The 21283-nt window shown below is 51.0% G+C and overlaps 1 protein-coding gene across 1 annotated transcript in view; it reads left to right on the forward strand.

The window, feature by feature from the left end:
- Positions 1-21283, forward strand: part of LOC123454799 (probable ATP-dependent RNA helicase DHX34) — a 46061-nt gene that overhangs the window by 7355 nt on the left and 17423 nt on the right. Inside the window, exons 2-3 of the mRNA XM_045134206.1 lie at positions 1889-1999; positions 3707-3924. Of these exons, the coding sequence (XP_044990141.1) occupies positions 1889-1999; positions 3707-3924 (329 nt within the window). The remainder of the gene's footprint in view (positions 1-1888; positions 2000-3706; positions 3925-21283) is intronic.

The following is a 21283-nucleotide window of genomic DNA, read 5'->3' on the forward strand; positions in this document are numbered from 1 at the left end:
TTCTTCCTTGAGGTAGGGTTTTACTCTACCCAGGCTGACTTGGAATTCAGCCTGTAGTCTCAGGCAGGCCTCGAACTCAACAGCAGTCCTCCTGCCTGTGCCTCCCACCAGGAATAGATGGTAAAACCCTATTGCTGAAGACTCCACATACCTTGTCTGCAAGGCCACTGAAAAATCCTGCTGGATCTGAGCTGATAACCTCCTCCATGCAGACCAGCTGACAGAAAGCTGGAAGAAGCCATTCTGCATAGTACAATGGAAGAGAGAAATCACCAATGAAGATACTCAACAGTGGACACTACAAGTCTTAAATTTTACCAGCCAGCCCAAATAAGACAACAGGTGCAATAGTGGTACGTCTGTCATGGTGGAAACCAGCTGCCCTCTAATTGGACTGGAGGCCTGCTGCATGAGAGGGAATACATTCCTGATACTGAAACCCTACAACAGGGCTAGTCATGAGCCCTAGGGGTTCTAACGTCTGTTGCTGTCTGGCTAAATGTATATACTATACTCAAAAAACTGCCCAGTAAGCACTTCTCTTCATGTTCATACCCATATCTTAATGCTACTCTCACTTTTGGTAGAGAATCTTCTCTTTTCAGATGGCAGTGACCTTGGGATGACTCAGAAGGCATCATGGTGTTGAGAAGAAGTGACAGGAGTGCTCAGCACTGAACTATCTCTATCATACCTTCCAAGGCTCAGGGTCTATTGCGGAAGAGGTGGCGGAAAGAATGTAAGAGCCAAAGGAAGGGTAGGACTCCTTAAAACGTGCTCCTCCAGACACAAAATGGCCTGGATATCCATGACCTCACAGTGCCGGGCACTACCTACCCAAGACCATCAGAATAGGAGGAAATGATCATAGCATGAAGATAAAAGGGACTGATTGGGGGGGGGATATGATGGAGAATGGAGTTTCAAAGGGGAAAGTCGAGGGAGGGAGGGCATTACCGTGGAACACTGCTTATAGTCATGGAAGTTGTTATAAAAAATAAATGAAAAAGATGTGTGGGCTGGAGGGATGGTTCAGCAGTTAAGATTGTTGCCTGCAATTCCGAAGGACCAGGGTTTGAGTCACCAGTACCCATGTAAAGCCAGATCCTCATGGTGGCACAGGCATCTGGCATCATTTGCAGTGGCTAGAGGCCTTGGCATCCCCATTCCTCCCATCATAAATAAACAAAATAGTAATTAAACATAATAAGGTGCTTTCTTGCAAACCCTGCCAGCCTAGGTTCAGTTCCGCAGTACCCACAGAAAGTACTGTGGCAGTCAGGTTTGCAATGCTGGCAGAAATAACCCAACTAAGAGCAGCTTTTGGGGAAAAGGGTTTATTTTGGTTTACAGGCTCGAGTTCCATGACAGCAAGGGAAATGACAGCATGAGCAGGGGTGGACATCACCCCTGGCCAGCCTAAGATGGACAACAGCAACAGGAGAGTGTGCCAAACACTGGCATGGGGAAACTGGCTGTAACACCCATAAGGCTCAGAGGTAGAGCACTTGTCTAGAATCCACAGTGAGGGGCTGGGGGTGTGGCTCAGCATAGGAATGCTAGCCTTGACTTCTTCTTCTTCTTTTTTTTTTTTTTTTTTGGTTTTTTGAGGTAGGGTCTCACTCTAGTTCAGGATGATCTGGAATTCACTATGTAGTCTCAGCGTGGCCCCAAACTCATGGCAATCCTCCTATCTCAGCTTTTCAAGTACCGGGATTAAAGGCGTAGGCCACCATGCCAGGCTCAGGCCTTGACTTCTAACTGCAGTACTGAAAGCAGGGGAGAAGCCCCTGTCTGGTGACTTAAGGCTGTCCCCCCGTGTATACACCTTAATTCACAAGCTCCAAACAGTAATGATTCTCATAATCCTAACTGTACTCTGTCTCAGTTGTCCCCCACACCACAGAAAGAACAAAAGGAGAAACCCACCCTCTACAGTCACACTGGCATCACACCCTAAGGAGCTCACAGCACCGTCCCTTCTTATACCTAACAAGAGGTAATGTCACCAGGACCAAAGCCATAGAATCAAAGCTTGTCACTCACAGGCCAGTGATGTCAATGGTCTGAGACTTAGTCTCCCTGTCTGGAAACTGGGTGCGGTAATGTTTACCACTCTAGGTGGTGATCTGTCTGGTGATATTCCAAGATTGTTTCTGCCCCAGGGTCTTTTCCCAGTACTTACTTTTCTGTCCGCTGAAACCTGTCTTTCTCTGGCTATCTCTTCTCCCCCTTCCTCTCCCCTCATTTTGGGGCTGGCACGAGTGTCTCCCTGTGTGTTCCTGGGTCCTCGCTCTGTGGCCGGCCTTGGTTTCCCTGGAGGTGTCCCAGGCAACTGTGGTGTTGGTTCTCAGGAGACAGTTTCCATGAACGGCTCTCTGGTTATTGTCAGGGAAATGGGTTTATAAGCAGTTGAGGATCCTAGGGGGATTGGGTGTACAAGGTTGCTTGCTGATGCCTAATTAGCATGTGGGGACATTCCTTCCAGCACATAGGCAGTGACAACGGGAAGGTTTGCAAAGGTGCTGGCTATGTAAGGAGTTTCCTAGGCAACTGGCCCAAGGCGAGAGGGTTATGGGCAAAGCCTAAGTCTTATCTGCATGTCCAGGCATCCCATGCTTGGAGAGGAAGTGGCTTTACTTCCTGCTGATCTCGGTGTCTGAAACTTTTTGTGTGTTGGGGGGGTGTTCCAGGCTCTCTACAACCCCTGAGAATGGGGGGGGGGAGGAGCACCCCTGCTGGTATAGTCCCTGAAATATATTAATAAGTTCAGGCTGCTGCGACCCCTCCATAGCCTGGGGCCTTCATCTCAGCAGCTTGGGTTTGTGACCACGCCTGCGCATAGTAGGTGCTCACTGAGGACGTGCTTGCATATCTGAAGGAGCAAAGCAAGAGAACACCAGTGCGAAGATGTGTGTGTCAGGGCTGGAGCAATGGCTTAGAAGTTAAGCACTTGCCTGTGAAGCCTAAGGAGTCTGGTTCGAGGCTTGATTCCCCAGGACCCACGTAAACCAGATGCACAAGGGGACGCACGCATCTGGCGTTTGTTTGCAGTGGCTGGAGGCCTTGCTGCACCCATGCTCCATCTATCTTATCTGCCTTCTCCTCTTTCTCTCTTTCTTCAAAATAAAAATACACACACACACACACACACACACACACACACACATTTTAAAGACGTGTGTGTCAGTCAGTTTTCCCTTACTGTAACAGACGACTGGGCTGGTCAGCTTCTGAAGTGAGGGCTTGCTGTGGCTTGCGCAGTCACAGAGGCTTCTGCCCGTGGCCAGCTGAGCCAAGCCTTTGGGCTGGTGGCAGGAAGTGTGAGCGTAGGGAGAGTAAGACTGCTCACCTCAGGGCCAGAAACAAGAGGAGAGGAGGGCTGAGGTCCCACTGTCCTCGCCAGCCGTACACCCACTGACCGAAGTCCTCCCACTAGGCCCCACCTCTGAACGTTTGCTCCATCTCCAGGTAATGCCAAGTAGGGGAAGAGGCATGAGCCTTAGGGGGCCTCCCTCCAGAACCCATGCCATGGCAATGTGGGGATAAGGAGATGGGAGACTAACTGGGCAGGATGTCCGAATTGGGTCCAGACTATGCACCAGGTCAGTGTTAGGCGGTGAAGAAGTGAGTGTGGTCAGCAGTGAGATGTGTGGCGTTGCCTGCTGCTGAGCAGAGCTCCTCCGTGTCCCTTCTCCGCGCACAGGAAAGGTGAAGGAGATGAGCTACGACCCGCAGGCCAAACTGCAACGGCTGCAGGAGTTCTGGATCAGCCAGGCCAGTGCAGAGCAGCGCAAGGGCCGTGCGGGCCGCACGGGACCCGGCGTCTGCTACCGCCTCTATGCCGAGTCCGACTACGACGCCTTCGCCCCCTACCCGGTCCCAGAAATTCGGAGGGTGGCCCTGGATGCACTTGTGCTGCAGGTGAGACCTGCCTGGGAGAGGACATTCTGGCTGCAGCATCAGGGAGCACAGGAGGTGTTTAGCCAGACCAGCCAGGATATCAGAGCTGGCCGAGCCACTGCAGTGGGGGTGCAGGAACCCCTCCCTCAGAGCCCAAACCGACATGGGAGAATCATTTGGATCCAACAGTTCAGAAGGGAGGGGGAAGGAAGCCAAGTGCTGCTGGACAGCAGAGAAAGTCTGTGGTTTACTTAGCAAGAGGCTGTGAGGGTCCAGACAGGATGGACTATTATTATTCCTTTATGTTTGTTGTCACTGTTTTTCTTTTGCTTTGGTTTTTCAAGGTACAGTCTCACTAGCTCAGGCTGACCTGGAATTCACTATGTAGTTTCAGGGTGGCCTCAAACACAGCGATCCTCCTACGTCTGCCTCCTGAGTGCTGGGATTAAAGACATGCACCACCACGCCCAGCATTGTTTTTCTTTTTTTTATGAGATAGACGATTGGTACGCCAGGGCCTCCAGTCACGGCAATTGAACTCCAGACATGTGTGCCACCTTGTGCACACGTGCAACCTTACACATATGTTACCTTGTGTGTCTGACTTAGGTGGGATTTGGGGAGTCAAATGTGGGTTCTTAGGCTTCACAGGCAAGCACCTTAACCGCTACACCATCTCTGCAGCTGCTATTTTATATTTTGAAATAGGATCTTCCTCTGTAGGCCAGGCCTCAGCCTGCCTAGTGCTGGGATCCCCACTCCTGCCCCCCTAAAGCCTGTCTTCAGCTGCATCAAGGTCAAGGCTCAGGCAGCAGGGAGTTAGGTGGAGCAACTGGCCAGGTGGACAGACAGACCTGCCAGCCCCAGAGACGCCAGGCAGCCCTGAGCTCTCTGGTCATGCTCTTGCAGTCCCACAGGCCACCCTGCCAGCCTGACTCCTTCCAGTTGCCTGAGAGGCACTTGTTACGTGTGCCACGCCAGGCCTGGCGATGGGCCTGGACAGTCACTCAGTTCTCCCCAGCGCCGAGAGGGCTGCTTTTCGGGGCCTCAGGATTAATGGACGCCTTTGTGAGTGAGGAAAGCCCAGCTCCATACTGACACTGACAGGTGGGGTTTGATCCCTCTGTGCCCCCAGGAGGAGGCATGTCCAGCTGAGGAGCAATGTAGGAACCTCTGCTGGATGGGCGGGTTTCCAGGCAGCGAATCCACCATCGAAGTGCTGGGCTTCTGTCCACCTGCCTTTGCCCAGAGAAGGGCCCGAGCACTCCAGCGCCTGTGCACCGCCGCCCGGAGAAGGTTTGCATTGGCCCAGCTCTGGCCCCTGCGCAGTGCACAGTCACTTACTCTGACTGGGGCTGAGGAATCACAGTGAGGCCAGCTTAGGTCTGTGAGGGAGACAGACAGTGCCTCTCCCCAGTGCCAGACCTTGACCTGACAAGTCTGAATATCGTGAGTTTGATCCTCTAGCCTGTAACTCACAGTGACTCTGTTCTCCCACTCTGGGGGTGTTTGGTTCTCATTTCAGATGAAGAGCATGAGTGTGGGGGACCCACGAACCTTCCCCTTCATTGAGCCCCCCCCCCCCCCGCCTGCCAGCCTAGAAACTGCCATCCTCTATCTTCAAGACCAGGGGGCTCTGGACAGCTCAGAGCCCCTCATCCCCATTGGGTGCCTGCTTGCCTAGCTGCCTGTGGACGTGGTGATTGGTGAGGACCACCCCTGGGTGATCACATGAGGAGTAAAATGGACAAGTCCATTCCTGAGGGGAACAGCAGGGTCGGGAACGTGTCAAGTGGCCTCAGGGCCTCGCTGAGACAGGGCACTTGAGCAAGGCAAGGGAGAGTAGAGACCGTGCTTCCTGTGGCCCAGGGTCACTGAGGACTTTGGCCTGGACAAGGGCCTGGAGTGTTGAGGGGAGCTGCGCTTTGCATGACTGAAGGTGGTCTGCAGGACTGATGGGCCACGGGCTGGTGGAGCCGTGTCACTGTGCTGCAAGTTCAGGTCCCCAGTGGTCAGAAGCAGGTGGTGTGACCAGTAAGGGGCATTTATTGTGAGACTAGGCCCGTCCACTTTTTGGCCTACGTTCTGTTCTCCTTGGTCCTGTGGCACACTGTCTTCAGGTCGTTTCTATACCGCAGACACCACACCTTGTCTGCAGCAAGGGGCCTGGTCCCCACCCTCCTGTGAACTCCCCAGTACTTGCTGTGTTTCAGGGGTCTCCTGGGGAGGGTCAAGCCAGTGGGTCTTGGGCTTCCCCCACTCTGCACAGTTGTCCCTGCGCTGCCCTGGTGACCCTGTTCTGTGGTCACGCGGATGTCACAAGTGGGCTTATCTTCCTCTTGCTCACCCCTGAGTCACCCTTTCACTGACTGTGCTGACTCCACGTTCTGTTTCCACACAGCCTGCAGCCCACACGGTTTCCCTCAGCAGGGCCGCCTGCCTTGCCACGGCCAGGCCTGTCACTAGGAAGTGTTCCTGCTTTCACGTCCCTGGGCCTCAGTGCAGCTGAGGGGGAGGCTGCGTACTGTAGTGTCCGAGGCCGCCCGGGGCTAGCCAAGTGGTTAGTTTTGTTGGTTTGGAAGGAGTGGGGGCGTTCCAGGATGAAGGGCAAGAATATTTTTGGGGCAGGGGCTGAAGAGATGGCTTAGCAAAGGCACTTGCCCGCAAAGCCTGATGACTTGTGTTTGATTCCCCAGTGGCCATGTAAATCCAGATGCACAAAGTAACACGTGCACTGCATCTGGTGTTTGTTTGCAGTGGCTGGAGGCCCTGGCGTGCCCATTCTGTCTTCTCTCTTTTCTCTGCTAAATAAAAGTCTAAAGAGAATATTCTGGGGGCACTTGCTGTGCTGTGCCAGTGACAGTCTTGCTGGGCTCACCTCATTTCTTCCCTGCCTACTGTGGGCAGTCTTCTGATCCACATGTGGACAGACAAAGATGGTGCTTGGCTGTGGAGTCCATGTGTACCCCAAGATATGGAGCCAGGGAGCAGTAGAGCCTGGCTTTAGAGGGCGGGATACGGAGTGCTTCACATGCATCATCTCCCAGGATGGGAGTCGGGAAACCAGGCTCCGAGATGGACCACTTAGGGCCTGGCAGCGGAGCAGGAGGCCCGAGGCCGAGATGGTCCGTGTCCTTGTCAGGGCCTCACACTCCCTGCCTTCCACACTCCCTTCTTTCTCCTCTTTTCCTTCCTTTCCTCTGTCTCTTTGTCTTCAACTAAGTAAAGGCCACAGAAAATTCATCCTGCCGTAAGCACCGATCAGTGCCTCCTGCGTGCCAAGGCAGTCGGGGGTGGGGGGGCAGGAGAGCCATGCACTGTGGAGGGCCCAAAGGAAATCAAGCCAGGGAGGCTGGGAGGTGGTGCGGAAACCTTTGTGAAGACAAGTGTGGTTGACAGTGGTTACTAGCCCTAAACAGAGCCATGTGCCTTAGTTGGGGAAGTTGAGGCCCTGGCCTGAGGCCACATGGCCAGATAGCCCAGCACGTGGTGTGAGTGTGGCGGTGTGGCTCTCAGGGTCCTTTGTGGATGTGATGCAGGTCAGGGCAGGGCCGGGAGGTCGGGAAGATGCTGATCCTGGGCTCCGTGGTCAGTTTGGCCGAGCCTGTGCTCACCATGGTGGCCTGTTTACAGGAAGCTCCAGTGCTTTGTGTGGCCCAGCAGCATTGGGGGTGAAGTCACAGGATTCCTGGGGTAGTCGTGGCCTTGTTGCAGATCAGCACACTGAGGCTCAGGGGAGATGGCCACTGGGCCAGTGTCCCCCGTGAAATCCCGTGCATGTGCTGACCACACTCAGGGTCCGCAGCTTCTTGAGCTGTGATCCCGCCTGTGATGGACTCAGTGCTTACACACGTGCACGTACACGCTTGTGCACACCCACAGCCTGTTCTGTCGTTCTGTGAATACTAGTGACTAAGGTGTTTCCGGCATGGAGGGCAGGAGGACTTAGGTCTTTCCACGTGGGTCCCTCTGCCCCACCTCATGATCTGGACTGGGACAGGTCTGGGTTGGTAGGACTTGGCTCTCCCCCACCCCCCACCGCCACTCTTAACTGAGATACCTCCATGGTAAGGACAGGGGAGGGCCAGAGTGTGGGTTCACTGTGAGGATGGTGCCGCTGAGGCTGGGTAAGGCTCAGGAAGCCCTGAGGGGGGCCTGGCTGACATCACTGATGCAGGCCTGGCGCAGTTGCTGGTGGCGAGGCCAGAAGAGATGCTTTCACGTGGAAAACACAAACCCCAGAAAGTAAAGCCACGATCTCCTTAGAGCTCAGGATGAAGGTCAGGGCCGGGCGCAGGCGCATGAGGAACAGGCAGTCTTAACACTGAGCTAATCCCAGCACAGGACTGCAGAGAGCTTCCCACTAATGGAGTCTTCTAACACGTTCACCAAGGCTCAGGGAACACTGTAGAAGACGGGGTGGTGGTGGAAAGATTGTGAGGACCACAGGGGGAGGAGTCTCCTGTGGCATGGTTGCCCCCCCAACCCGAGACTGATCGATGCACTCATGACCCCATGGGAGACACCAGTAATCCCGCTGAGGAGGATCCTCAGAGGACTGGGGGCAGGAAGAGATTATGACCAGCACCTGACAGGGTCACATGGTAGAATTCACAGTCAGGGCTGCGGAGATGGCTTAGTGGCTAAGGCGCTTCCTGCAAAGCCAAAGAACCCAGGTTTCACTTCCAGTACCCATGTGAGCCAGGTGCACAAGGTGGCATGTGTGTCTGGAGTTTGTTTGCAGCAGCCAAAGTCCTTAGTGTGCCCATGCCTCTCTGTCTCTTTCTCAAATAAATAAATTCATAGTCAATTAAAATAGTAGATGGAGGGGCTGGAGAAATGGCTCAGCAGTTAAGGGAACTTGCTTGCAAAGCCTAACAGCCTGGGCTTGATTCCCTAGTACTCACAGAAAGCCAGGTCTGCAGTTTGCCTAGTGGCTGGAGGCAAAGGCATGGCCCTACTCACTATTTATCTCTAGCTGCCTCTCTCTATCAAATAAATAACTAGTAAAAATAGTAGAGGAACTTGTTCAAGGATGGGGGCAGTGAATAGGGGGAGGAAAAAGGCAGAGGCAACTCTGACCTAAGTACATTTTTAAAACTTTTATAGTTTTGTTTTTTATTTATTTAGAGATAGAGGCAGAAAGAGAGAATATGAGCATGCCAGGGCCTTCAGACACTGCAAACAAATTCCAGACATATGTGCCCTCTTGTGCATCTGGCTTATGTGGTTTCTGGGGAATCGAACCAAGGTTTTCAGCTTTGCAGGCAAGTGACTTAACTGCTAGGTCAACTCTCCAGCCCTAAATACATTTTTTACACACATAAAAGTTGTCAAAAAAAAGAAAAAGTTCTAATTGACCACTTGGGAGGCAGAGGTAGGAGGATCACCATGAGTTCGAGGCCACGCTGTCCATAAACATTTTTTAGGGGCTGATAGAAAGCTGGAAGAAGTCATTCTACATGTAGTTCAATGGGAGAAAGATACCACCAGTGAAGATACTCAACAGTGGACACTGAAAGCCTTTTAATTAGCCAGTCAGGTCAAATGAGCCAACGGGTGCAATAGTGGCACATCTGTCATGGTGGAAACCAACTGCCCTCCAATTGGACTGGAGGCCTGCTCCATCGGGGAAAACACATCCTTGATAATGAAACTTAAAACAGGGTTAGTCATGAGTCCTAGGGGTGTAACATCTGCTGATGTCTGGAAAAATGTATACAGTATGCTTATCAAATAGCTCAGTAAGCACTTCTCTTAATATTTATACCCTTATATTAATGCTACTCTCACTTTGGCTAGAGAATCTTCTCTTTTCATATGGCAGTGACTTTGGGATAACTCAGAAGGTATCATAGTGCTGGAAAGAAGTGGCTGGAGTACTGAGTAACATCTCAATCACACCTTCCAAGACTGAGGGTCTAAGGCGGAAGAGGTGGGGGAAAGAATGTAAGAGCCAAAGGAAGGGTAGGACTCCTTAAAACGTGCTCCCTCCAGACATAAAATGGCCTGGATATCCATGACCTCATAGGGCCTGACACTACCTACAAAAGAACATCATAAGAGGAGGAGAAGACCATGACATCAAAATATAAGAGAGACTGATTGAGATGGGGAGGGGATATGGTGGAGAATGGAATTTCAAAGGGGAAAGTGGGGGGGTGTAGGGCGGGTATTACCATGGGATACTTTTTATAATCATGGGAAATGTTAATAAAAATTGAGAAAAAATAAATAAAAATTAAACTTGGATTAAAAAAACCTTAAATATCTTCATGGCAGTATTCACTATTTTTAGTTAAGAGAAAAATTATTTTAACTCATTCCTGTTCCTGGGGTTTCTAACATTGTAAATAATCAATATTAAGAAGGGGTTTTGCGGGCTGGAGAGATGGCTTAGCGGTTAAGCGCTTGCCTGTGAAGCCTAAGAACCCTGGTTCGAGGCTCGGTTCCCCAGGTCCCACGTTAGCCAGATGCACAAGGGGGCGCACGCGTCTGGAGTTCGTTTGCAGAGGCTGGAAGCCCTGGCGCGCCCATTCTCTCTCTCCCTCTATCTGTCTTTCTCTCTGCGTCTGTCGCTCTCAAATAAATAAATAAAAAATTTTAAAAAAAAATTAAAAAAAAAAAGAAGGGGTTTTGTAAAAAGTAAATAAATGTGCTTCAAGTGAAAAAAAAAAGTTTTTAAGGGACCAGACAGATGGCTCAGCGATTAAGGTGTTTGCATGCAAAACCTAATGACCAGAGCTCAATTCCCCAGAACCCATGTAAAGCCAGATGCACAAAGTGTTGTATGGAGTTTGCTTGCAGGAGGCGGAGGCCCTGACATGCCCATTCTCTCTCCTTGAAAATAAGTGAATAAATTATATATATATCAAAGTTTTTAGGCCAGGTGTGGTGGCACACACCTTTCATCCCAGTACTTGGGAGGCTGAGGTATGATACCTCTTGAGTTTGATGGCCAGCCAGAGACTACATAATGAATAGCAGGTCAGCCTGGGCTAGAACAAGACCCTACCTTAAACCCTGTTCCCCCTCCTAAAAAAAGTTTAAAAACTTGTTACATCTGGTTCGTCCTTTATGTAGCCCAGGTTGCCCTGGAACTTGTGATACCCCTGCCTATTTCCCAAGTGATGGGCTTACAGATGCAGATGTGCACACCAACCTGGCCACCCCAAGGCTTGCTTGGAGAGCCGTCCATGATGCAGGAGTGGTAACTGGCAAATGGAGCCACTGTGGGGAACGCCTTTCCTCACTGGGGGTGCCTTGGGAGGGGCAGCACCTCGTTGGGGGCTGCAGTGGACAGATGCTCTGGCTTGAATCCTCCCCACAGGCATGTTTACAAGGTTCTTTCCTAGCTGGTGGTGCTATGTCTGAAGGCTGTGGAACCTTGAGAAAGAGGGGCTCCTCTGGAGAAAGCAACTTACTAGGGAAGCCTTTGAAAGTTACACTTGGCCCTGGTTCCTGCCCTGCTCTGCTTCCTGACCCCTGACGTGAACTGTCTCCGCCACACACTCCCACTGCCACGAACTGAGCTGCTGCACCAAGCCCGCCCTGCACTGATGGACTGAACGTAACCTTCTGAAACGGAACCAAAATAAATGAGCCCCCTCCCCCCTTTGTTCCTGTCAGGTGTTGTGGTCAGTGATGCAAAGGTAACAAACTCAGAAAGTGACACGAGGAATGGCGGTTGCTAAGACAAGCTGATCATGTGGTCCTTGGGTCTGTGGACATGGCTTATGGGAGAAATTTAGAAGAGCTTAGAGATGTGGGCTATAGAAACCCTGTAAATGCTGTCACCAGCATTAATGGGAGATTTTTGTGGAACTCTTTAAAGGGGCCTCAAGAAGTGTCCTGTTCTTCCAAGTCTGCTTTATTCCTCCTCTGAATTAACAAATTGGCACTGTACCTGGTATTGTGGAGTATCAGAAATGCAGGAAAGAGAGGGTCATTGAATTTGCAGCAGGGCCTTAAGTTTTGGAAACAGCCATGGGCAGTGTGAAGCAGGTTTGCGGGATGCCTGCATGGAGACCCAATGGATGAACCGTGGGTTGCAGTGGAGACCCAGTGGAGATGGCGGGAACACAAGATGGCTGCTAAGGAAAGCTGCTGGCCCCAGATGAAGTTTTCCAGGACTGTGAGTAGCCTAGCTGGAGGGGCGGAATTGGAACTCCAGAGACTTGTTGCTGGTTAAAATTATCGGCCTTGGAGATTTGTCACTGACTAGTTGTTGGACTTGAAGCTACAGAGTTTGTTTTCCCTATTTAAATCTTGTATTAGCTGAATATTTCTTTGCTATGCCCAATACCATTCTTTGCAGTGTGAACATGTAAGCTTACCAGTTTATGGAGGCCAGGGGCATAATTTGGTAGTTTGATTCAGGTGTCCCCATAAACTGAGACATTCTGAATGCTAAGTTCTCAGCTGATGGAGAATTGGGAATTAAGGCCTCCCAGAGGCAGTGCATTGTTGGGGGTGGGCTTATGGGAATCACAGCCAGTGTCCCCTGGCCAGTGTTTGGCACACTCTCCCGTTGCTGTTGTCCACCTTATGTTGGCCAGGGGGTGATGTCCACCCTCTGCTCATGCCATCATTTCCCCTGCCATCATGGAGCTTCCCTTTGAGTCTGTAAGCCAAAATAAACCCTTTTCCCACTAGCTGCTCTTGGTCAGGTGATTTCTGCCAGCAATTCGAACCTGACTGCTCCAAACAGGAACAAGTGACTTATTGGACTGTGGCATTTATTTTATTCTGTGTCCTGGAAATCGGAGTGAGGCCACACTCAGATCATTTTTAAAGAGGTGGAAGCCAGCTGGTGAAAGTTACCCATGCAGGCCTCTGAAGGTTATACCCAGCCGGGTCCTGCCCCACTTTTCCTTTCTGGCCTGCCACGATGCGGCGGCCTCCGTCCCACTGAGCGGTGGCTGTGACGGGAGCTGGCCTGCCACGCCTTCCCTCCGGGATGACAGAAGTCCCTGAAACCATGACCAAAATGCACCTCTCCTCTTGTAAGCGGCTTCTGTCAGGTTCTGCATCACAGCAATGCAAAGTCGCGCAGCTGGACTACACTTGAGACTCTCAAGAGGCCACGTGGGTCACTGTGGGTGGTGAGGGCTGGGGAAGAGGTGAGACAGAGAGGTGGCCCTCAGCTTCCGCCTGCACACAGGGTCACGGTGACAAGGCCTGGGTCAGGAGACTGAGGCCATTAGTCCCCATACAAGGGAGCAACAAGGGTACATGGTGGACGGCAGACATCACTCTGGGCACGTGCACCCCATGGTCCCTCACCGTCCTTGCTTGGGGTGCCACCCTTGGGGGTGAGGAAGTCAGTGATGGCATAGCCTCCCTTGGTGAGGTGAGAGGTTAACATTTCCAAAGATTCTAGGGAGACTAGGGGACGTCATGATGGTCTGGGGTCCCACATACAGGTTCTGGGCTTCCAACCCTGTGAGCTGTCGGAGGCTGTACGGAACCTAAGGAAGGGAAGACAGGAGACAGAGATTCAGGACAAGCCACACAGAGGGCTGTGAGTGGACTTCCCAGTCCAAGCCTCTCACACTGTTGCTGTAGACGCTTAGCAGCAGCTGGCCTGATGCCCCAACTTCGTTTTTTGTTCTTTTTTCTTTTATCTATTTGAGACACACACACACACACAGAGGGAGGGAGGGAGGGACAGACGGAGAGAATGGGCATGCCAGGACCTCCAGATGCTTGCTGCAAATGAACTCCAGACACATGACCACCTTGTGCATCTGGCTCAAGTGGGTCCTAGGGAATGGAACCCTCCTTTGGCTTCCCAGGCAAGCACCATAACCACTAAGCCATCCCTCCAGGCCCTAATGACCCAACGTCAACTGCCCTCTTTAGTCTTCCTGCTGCTCCATCACTGGTGGAGCAAAAGGCAGACCCCAAGTCTGGCCACCCCACCCTCTCACAGCCTGTGAACCATGCTCCCCTTTCTCTGACTCCCTGGGCTCCCACAACTCTTCTCGGGCAAGGAAGTCAGCCAGGACTGCACTGCACCCAGCCCAGCATCTGCTCCCCACAAGTGCTGGGCATGATTTTGAGTCTCCTCTGCCCAGGTCTTCCCTGTCTGTCCTCACGAGTCTCCTCTGCTACCCTCTCAGTCTGCTGATCTCCAGTTATCAGCGGGGATGCAGGAGGGGCGGAACAGACCTGCCCACTGAGCGGTACAAGGGGCACAGGGCAGTGGCTAGCAGCGTGGACTCGAGTGAGGCTTCTGGGTCAAATCCTGGCTCTATCTGTTCTTTTCTAAAATTAATGTATTTATTTTCAAGGGGGGAGAGAGAGAATGGGTGTACCAGTGCCTCATGCTGCTGCAAATGAACTTCAGAAGTGTGCGCCACTTTGTACGTTTGACCTTACATTGGTACTGGGGAATCAAACCCACGCCATGAGGCGTGGCAAGCAAGTGCCTTTAACCATTAGCCATGTTCCCAGCCTCTCTAGCCTCTCTTAGCTGTGACCTCAGGCAAATCACTTAACCTCTCTGGCTTGAAAAACACCAATTGTGCCCCCAAATGAGTGAACCGGAAGCCCTGTGGTGGAGCCCTCCCTGGCCACACGGCACCTTGGTTGCAATGAACTGTAGCAGCTCCCTGCTCAAGGTGGCCACTTCCTGACGGCTGACTGGTGGGGAATCCTCCTCTTCCTCTTCCGCCAGCCTCTGTCGCTGGGCCTGGTGGGCCAGCTGCCGGTTCAGGGCATTTTCCCAGTGGGCACGGAGTCGCAGGGATGCTGCCAGGAGCCTGATTGCGCACTCACTGTCTGCCAGCTGCAGCTCCAGCCAGCCGTCAGCCACGAGGCGGGAACAGTCACCACTGGTGTCGAGGGACCGGCAGAAGAGCAGGAGGGACTGGAGGAGACAAGGGCAGGAGTCGGAGTCAGATGCCACCCAGAGTCCCCACTTGGCTAGGCTCCTGCTTACCTAACTATTCAGCATTCATCCATGCGCCTGTCCATCCAAGGTTCCTATCTGTCCGTCCCCCACCTGTCCATCCCCACTGCCTACCCATCCACTTGCCTCCCAGTGGAACCCCCAGTCTGCCCACCTACCACAAATCCCACAGCCTCCTCTGCCAGGCACTCTTGTGGGTACTGGGAGACACAATGACCAAGACAGTCCCTCTCCCAGCCCCCCACTCAAGCAACAGTGGATCTGGAGTGACAAACACAGGGAATAAGCAGAGTCCTGGGGGTCTCAGTCAGGGACAGGAGCAGTGGAGGAGCAGGGAGGGCAGCGTTGTGTCTTGAAATGGGAAGTGGCCAGGTTGGTACCGGGCTTGGAGGCCGAGGCAGGAGGATGGAGGACAGAGGACAGACTGCGCTGTGGAGCAAGGCTGGGTCTAAAGCATGAAAAACAAATGAAAACCACGGACACAAGGAGGCACTCATAAATAACATGGGGGAAAGAGTGTACTAGGGCATGCTGACCTCTGGGGACAAATGTGGACCGTAACCACTGTGTGGTGTCTGCTGTGCACGGCTGGCATGGGCGGCTGGCTTGGGGGCTGGGCAACGACACCGCGAGGACCCCGCAGACTACACGCGCTGGCGCTGAAAAGCCGCCACGAGAACCGCGGAGGAGGCAGCGCTGTAATCGCAGCTGGCAAGGCCTCCTCTGGCTGTGCTGCCGGAGCCCACGCCGCGCCCTCCCCCACCTCCACGCTTTCTGCTCTGGGGCAGGGCTACTCGCGCCCAGGCTGGCTGGAGCTCCCAGCACGGGGAGGACAGGAACGAGCACCGCACTCCGCACTGCTAGTTCTGGGTCTGCTGGCGGCCGCCCCGCTGCGACCAAGCCCGTGGCTGGCCGAGTGCAGCCGCGCCCAGCATCCCACAGCTTCCAAGGGAAGTGAATGGGGCAGGACGGCCAGTTCCTACATCAGCGGAGGTCGGGGAGCCATAGCACATGAGGAATCTGGTCGTTTCTCGTCCCTCTGGGTTCTCTGGGACCACAGCCGGGAACTCCTGGTAGTGGGGACATCCACCTGGGTCACTGTGTGGCTCAGGCAGTAAGGTGCAGTCACTCAGACTTTGTCTCTGTAAGGTAAGACAGACCACGAGGATGCACTGATGCAGGCTGGGCCACAGTGGCGACTGCTGGCCGGGCCAACGCTTTCTAGCTACAGACACTCCACTTACAAGAGGATCTGGGATACATGGCTGAGGAGATGGCTTAGGGGTTAAAGGCACCTGCTTGCAAAGCCTGCTGGCCTGGGCTCCATTCCCTAGTACCCATGTACAGCCACGTGCACAATGTGCTGCATGTATCTGGAGTTCATTCATAGTGGCAATGGCTATGACGTGCCCTTACTCACTGTCTCTCTCCCTCAAATAAATAAAAAAAGATTATTTAAAAAATATTAGACTTCCAGATAAGATGATGGCGTAGGAAACACGCCAAAGCAGCCTAGGTGAGAAAAAGCAAAAAAAAAAAAAAAAAAACCTAGCAAAACACACTCTTCTACTAGAAAGTGAGGTGTGTAAGAAATTACCAAGGGCAGCAGAGAAGTAGGAGAGATCAGAGCACACAGAGCTCACACAGGCAGCCAGAAGCGGCTCCAGGTCCGCAGGGCCACAGCTGCAAGGATGGCTTGAGCCGCAGGAACAGCCAGGTGAGGGGATTTCCCACTCACACGGGAGCTCTTCGCAAACTGAATAAACGTGAAGGGAGGACGGCAACAACGGAGGAGCAGATCACGGGGTACAGGATCACATGGACCAGCGGGAGAACTAGGGCCACCATCCACAGCCTCCCCTCAACCACCACCAGCATAAGTCCTAGCAAGCACCAGAGACCAGGGGAAGGGAGATCACAGCACCCAGCACCGGTGACCAGAGCAGTGATCCAAGGAGGTAGCCAGCCAACTTAGACCCACAGTGCACCAAAGAGGGACCCAAGCAGGGGCACAAAATAACTGAGACCAAAATCATCCCAAAAGGTAACTGGGATTACACCAGGTCAGTATCTGCCAAATACCCCTGGTATTGGAAGCTTGAATCAGAAGTGTTAATTGCTCCTTCCATATCAGGATAAATTATATGTTAAATCTGATGGATGATCACGTTTGCCATTCTTAAATATACTTAAAAATGCTTTGAGCTTCTTATTTATTGCTTCCTGATTTATAGTGTCTTTCTTTCCTCTTCTGTTGTTAATTAGGGAAGGGTCACAAGCTAAGTTGGAAACCTCAACAGACCAGAAATCTTAACCTTCTTGTTGACAGGATTGAGGGTGTGGGGCAACACACACTCTAAGGGACTGTGACTTTGTTAGAGGATCTAGTTGTCATAATATCTACTCTTGCATAAATACTCTGTGCTGTTTTTCATTGAATGTATACATTATTTAATTAACTTTTAGAATCTGCCTGTATTTCATTCCACTCAGCCTGCTTGAATTCTCTCATAGCAGGCAAACCTAACATCTAGGGTCACTTTTGTAGATACTCTGAAAGTCTTAAGTCTAGCACCTTAAGCTCCTACTCTGAAGATATAAAATATCAGATAGATTGATAATCTAATAATACTTCAGCTAAGTAGAAAATCCAAGCATTAATCCAAGATGCAAAAATATGTACATTATAACACAAGAAACACCAAAAATCAAGACGATATAAGTCCACCAGAAAATATTAATGTATCAGAAATGACCTCCAGTGAGAATGAGTTAGAGGAAATGCCTGAGAAAGATTTCAAAAGAATGATTATAAATATGCTCAAAGAAGTCAAAGAGGAAATCAAAGGAATGAAAGAAGAAAGTAAAGGAATCAAAGACACAGGACACCAATTTAATGAAATAAAGAGGTCAATACTAGATATAAATAAGGAAATAGAAATAATAACGAAAAACCAGTCAGAATTACTAACAATAAAGAATACAGTTAATGAAATAAAAAACTCTGGTGTAAATCTCACCAGTAGAATGGATGAAGGAGAGGACAGAATATCTAAACTAGAAGACCAGGTGGCAGATCTAATACAGTCCAACAAATTCCCACCAGGAATAGATGGTAAGACCCTATTGCTGAAGACTCCACATGCTTGGGCTGCAAGGCCACTGAGAAATCCTGCTGGAACTGAGCTGAGAACTCTCCTCCATGTAGACCAGCTGACAGAAAGCTAGAAGAAGCCACTCTGCATGCAGTTCAATGGGAGAGAAATCACCAGTGAAGATACTCAACAGTGGACACTGCAAGCCTTATATTTTGCCAGCCAGGCCAAATGAGCCGATGGGTACAATAGTTATTGGCACATCCATCATGGTGGAAACGAACTGCCCTCTAATTTGACTGGAGGCCCGCTCTATGGGAGGAAATACCTCCCTGATACTGAAAACCTAAAACAGGGATAGTCATGAGCCCTAGGGGTGTAACGTCTGCTGCTCTCTGGATAAATGTATATACTTATCAAACTGCCCAGTAAGCACTTCTCTTAATGTTCACACCCTTATATTAATGCTACTTTCACTTTTGGTAGAGCATCTTCTCTTTTCAGATGGCAGTGACCTTGGGATGACTCAGAAGGCATCATGTTGCTGGAAAGAACTGACAGGAGTGCTCAGCACTGCAATATCTCTATCACACCTTCCAAGGCTCAGGGTCTAATGAGGAAGAGATGGCGGAAAGAATGTAAGAGCCAAAGGAAGGGTAGGACTCCTTACAAGGTACTCCTCCAGACACAAAATGGCCTGGATATCCATGACCTCACAGTGCCTGACACTACCTACACAAGACCCTCATAAGAGGAGGAAAAGATGACATCAAAATAAAAGAGAGCGTGATCAAGGGGGGAGGAGATATGGAGAGTGGAGTTTCAAAGGGGAAAGTGGGGGAGAGGGAGGGCATTATCATGGGATATTGTTTACAATCATGGAAGGTTTTATTAAAAAAAATCAACAAAAAAATTAAATACAGGGTTGGAGAGATGGCTTATTGGTTAAGGTGCTTGCCCTGCAAAGTCTACAGAGCCAGGTTTGATTCCCCAGGACCCAGGTAAGCCAGATGCACAAGGTGGCACATGCACCGGAGTTTGTTTGCAGTGGCTAGAGGCTCTGGTGCACCCATTCTCCATATGCCTCCCCCATTCTCTCTCTCAAATAAGTAAATAAATTCTTTTATTTAGAATTTTATTTTTATTTGTTTATTTGACAGACAGACAGAATGGGCATGCCAGGGCTTCCAGCCACTGCAAACAAACTCCAGACACTTGCATACCTTTGTGCATCTAGCTAACATTGGTCCTGGGGAATTAAAACTGGGTCCTTTGGCTTTGCAGGCAAACACCTTGACCAAAAAGCCACCCCTCCAGCCCAATATATTCTTTTAATGAAATGCAAATTGAATTTGCATCTGGCACGCCTTCAGCCTTGGCCACAGCCCTTCCACTTGCCTCTTCCCCCTGGATACACACTCCCTCTATGCTCCATATCAATGCCTGGCCCAGCCCTGCTCAGAACCTCCTGGTCCTGCTTCTCCGGCCTCTTGACCTCATCTCCATCTACTCTCGGCCCAGCTGTTCCCCAGCACACCAGGCACGTGCCTGCCTCAGGGCCTTTACACAGGACGCCCCTCTGGCAAGAGCACTCTTCCCCCAGAGATCCACGCTTGGTGCCTTCAGGACTCTAGCCAGAGCAGCTCCTCAAAGCAGCCCTCCCCATCACTTCGTCTCGCGCTACAGCAGAGCTCCCCTCCACACCTCCAGCCTACTTTTTGGAGGTCTTGTTTAGACTGGCTCCCATAAAGCACCCGCTTGGCATCTCTATCACACCTTCCAAGGCTCAGGGCCCATTGCAGAAGAGGTGGTGGAAAGAATGTAAGAGCCAAAGGAAGGGTAGGACTCCTTAAAACGTGCTCCTCCCTAGACACAAAATGGCCTGGATATCCATGACCTCACAGTGCAGGGCACTACCTACACAAGACCATCATAATAGGAGGAAATGATCATAGCATGAAGATAAAAGAGACTGATTGAGAAAGGGAGGGTATATGATAGGGAATAGAGTTTCAAAGGGGAAAGTCAGGGGAGGGAGGGCATTACCATGGGACACTGTTTATAGTCATGGAAGTTGTTATAAAAAATAAAGAGCCGGGCATGGTGGCCCATGCCTTTAATCCCAGCATTTGGCAGGCAAAGGTAGGAGGATTGCCATGAGTTCAACGCCACCCTGAGACTAGAGCTAATTACAGGTCAGCCTGGAGCAGAGACCCTACCTCGAAAAACCAAAAAATAATAAATAAAAAAAGAAAGATGTGTGGGTTGGAGGGTTGGCTCAGCAGTTAAGGCTGTTGCCTGCAATTCCTAAGGACCAGGGTTTCAATCACCAGTACCCATGTAAAGCCAGATTCTCAAGGTGGCACAAGCATCTGGAGTTCATTTGTAGTGGCTAGAGGCCTTGACACCCCCGTTCCTCCCATCATAAATAAACAAAATAGTAATTAAACACAATTAAGGTGCTTGCCTGCAAACTCTGCCAGCCTAGGTTCAGTTCCCCAGTACCCACAGAAAGTACTGTGGCAGTCAGGTTTGCAATGCTGGTAGAAATAGCCCAACCAAGAGCAGCTTTTGGGAAAAGGGTTTATTTCGGTTTACAGACTCGAGTTCCATGACGGCAAGGGAACAGCAACAGCAGAGTGTGCCAAACACTGGCATGGGGAAGCTGGCTGTAGCACCCATAAGCCCGTCCCCAACAATACACTTCCTCCAGGAGCTGTTAGTTCCCAAATCGGCTGGGAACCTAGCATTCGGAACACATAAGTTTATGGGGGACACCTAAATCTAGCCACCAGAAATACCTATGTTCAATTCCCCAGGACCCACATAAAGGACTGAGGTTCAATTCCCCAGTACGCACATAAAGCCAGGTGCACAAAATGGCATGTGCATTTGGAGTTTGCAGCAGCAAGAGGTTCCTGTGTGCGCCCCCCCCCCTTTTTCTCTCTTTCTTAAAAAAAAAAATAAAAGCCAGGTGTGGTGGTGCAGCCTTTAATCCCAGTACTTGGGAGGCAGAGGTGGGAGGATCATTGGGAGTTTGAGGCCAGCCTGAGAATACATAGTGAATTATAGATCAGCCTGGACTAGAGTGAGACCTTACCACAAAACCAAAAAAAAAAAAAAAAAAAAAGGTGGGGGGTGAGGTGGAGAGATGGCTTAGCGGTTAAGGTGCTTGCCTGTAAAACCAATAGATGCAGGTTTTATTCCCCAGTACCCATGTAAGCCAGATGCACAAAGGGGCGCATGTGTCGGGAGTTTGCAGTGTCTGGAGGCCCTGGCATGCCCATTCTCTCTCCTTCCTCTCCCTCCCTCTGCCTCTTTCTGTCTCTCCCCCAAATAAGTAAATAAAATAAAAATAATTTAATAAACA

Source organism: Jaculus jaculus, chromosome 14, assembly GCF_020740685.1.
Source record: "Jaculus jaculus isolate mJacJac1 chromosome 14, mJacJac1.mat.Y.cur, whole genome shotgun sequence".
NCBI lineage: Eukaryota > Metazoa > Chordata > Mammalia > Rodentia > Dipodidae > Jaculus > Jaculus jaculus.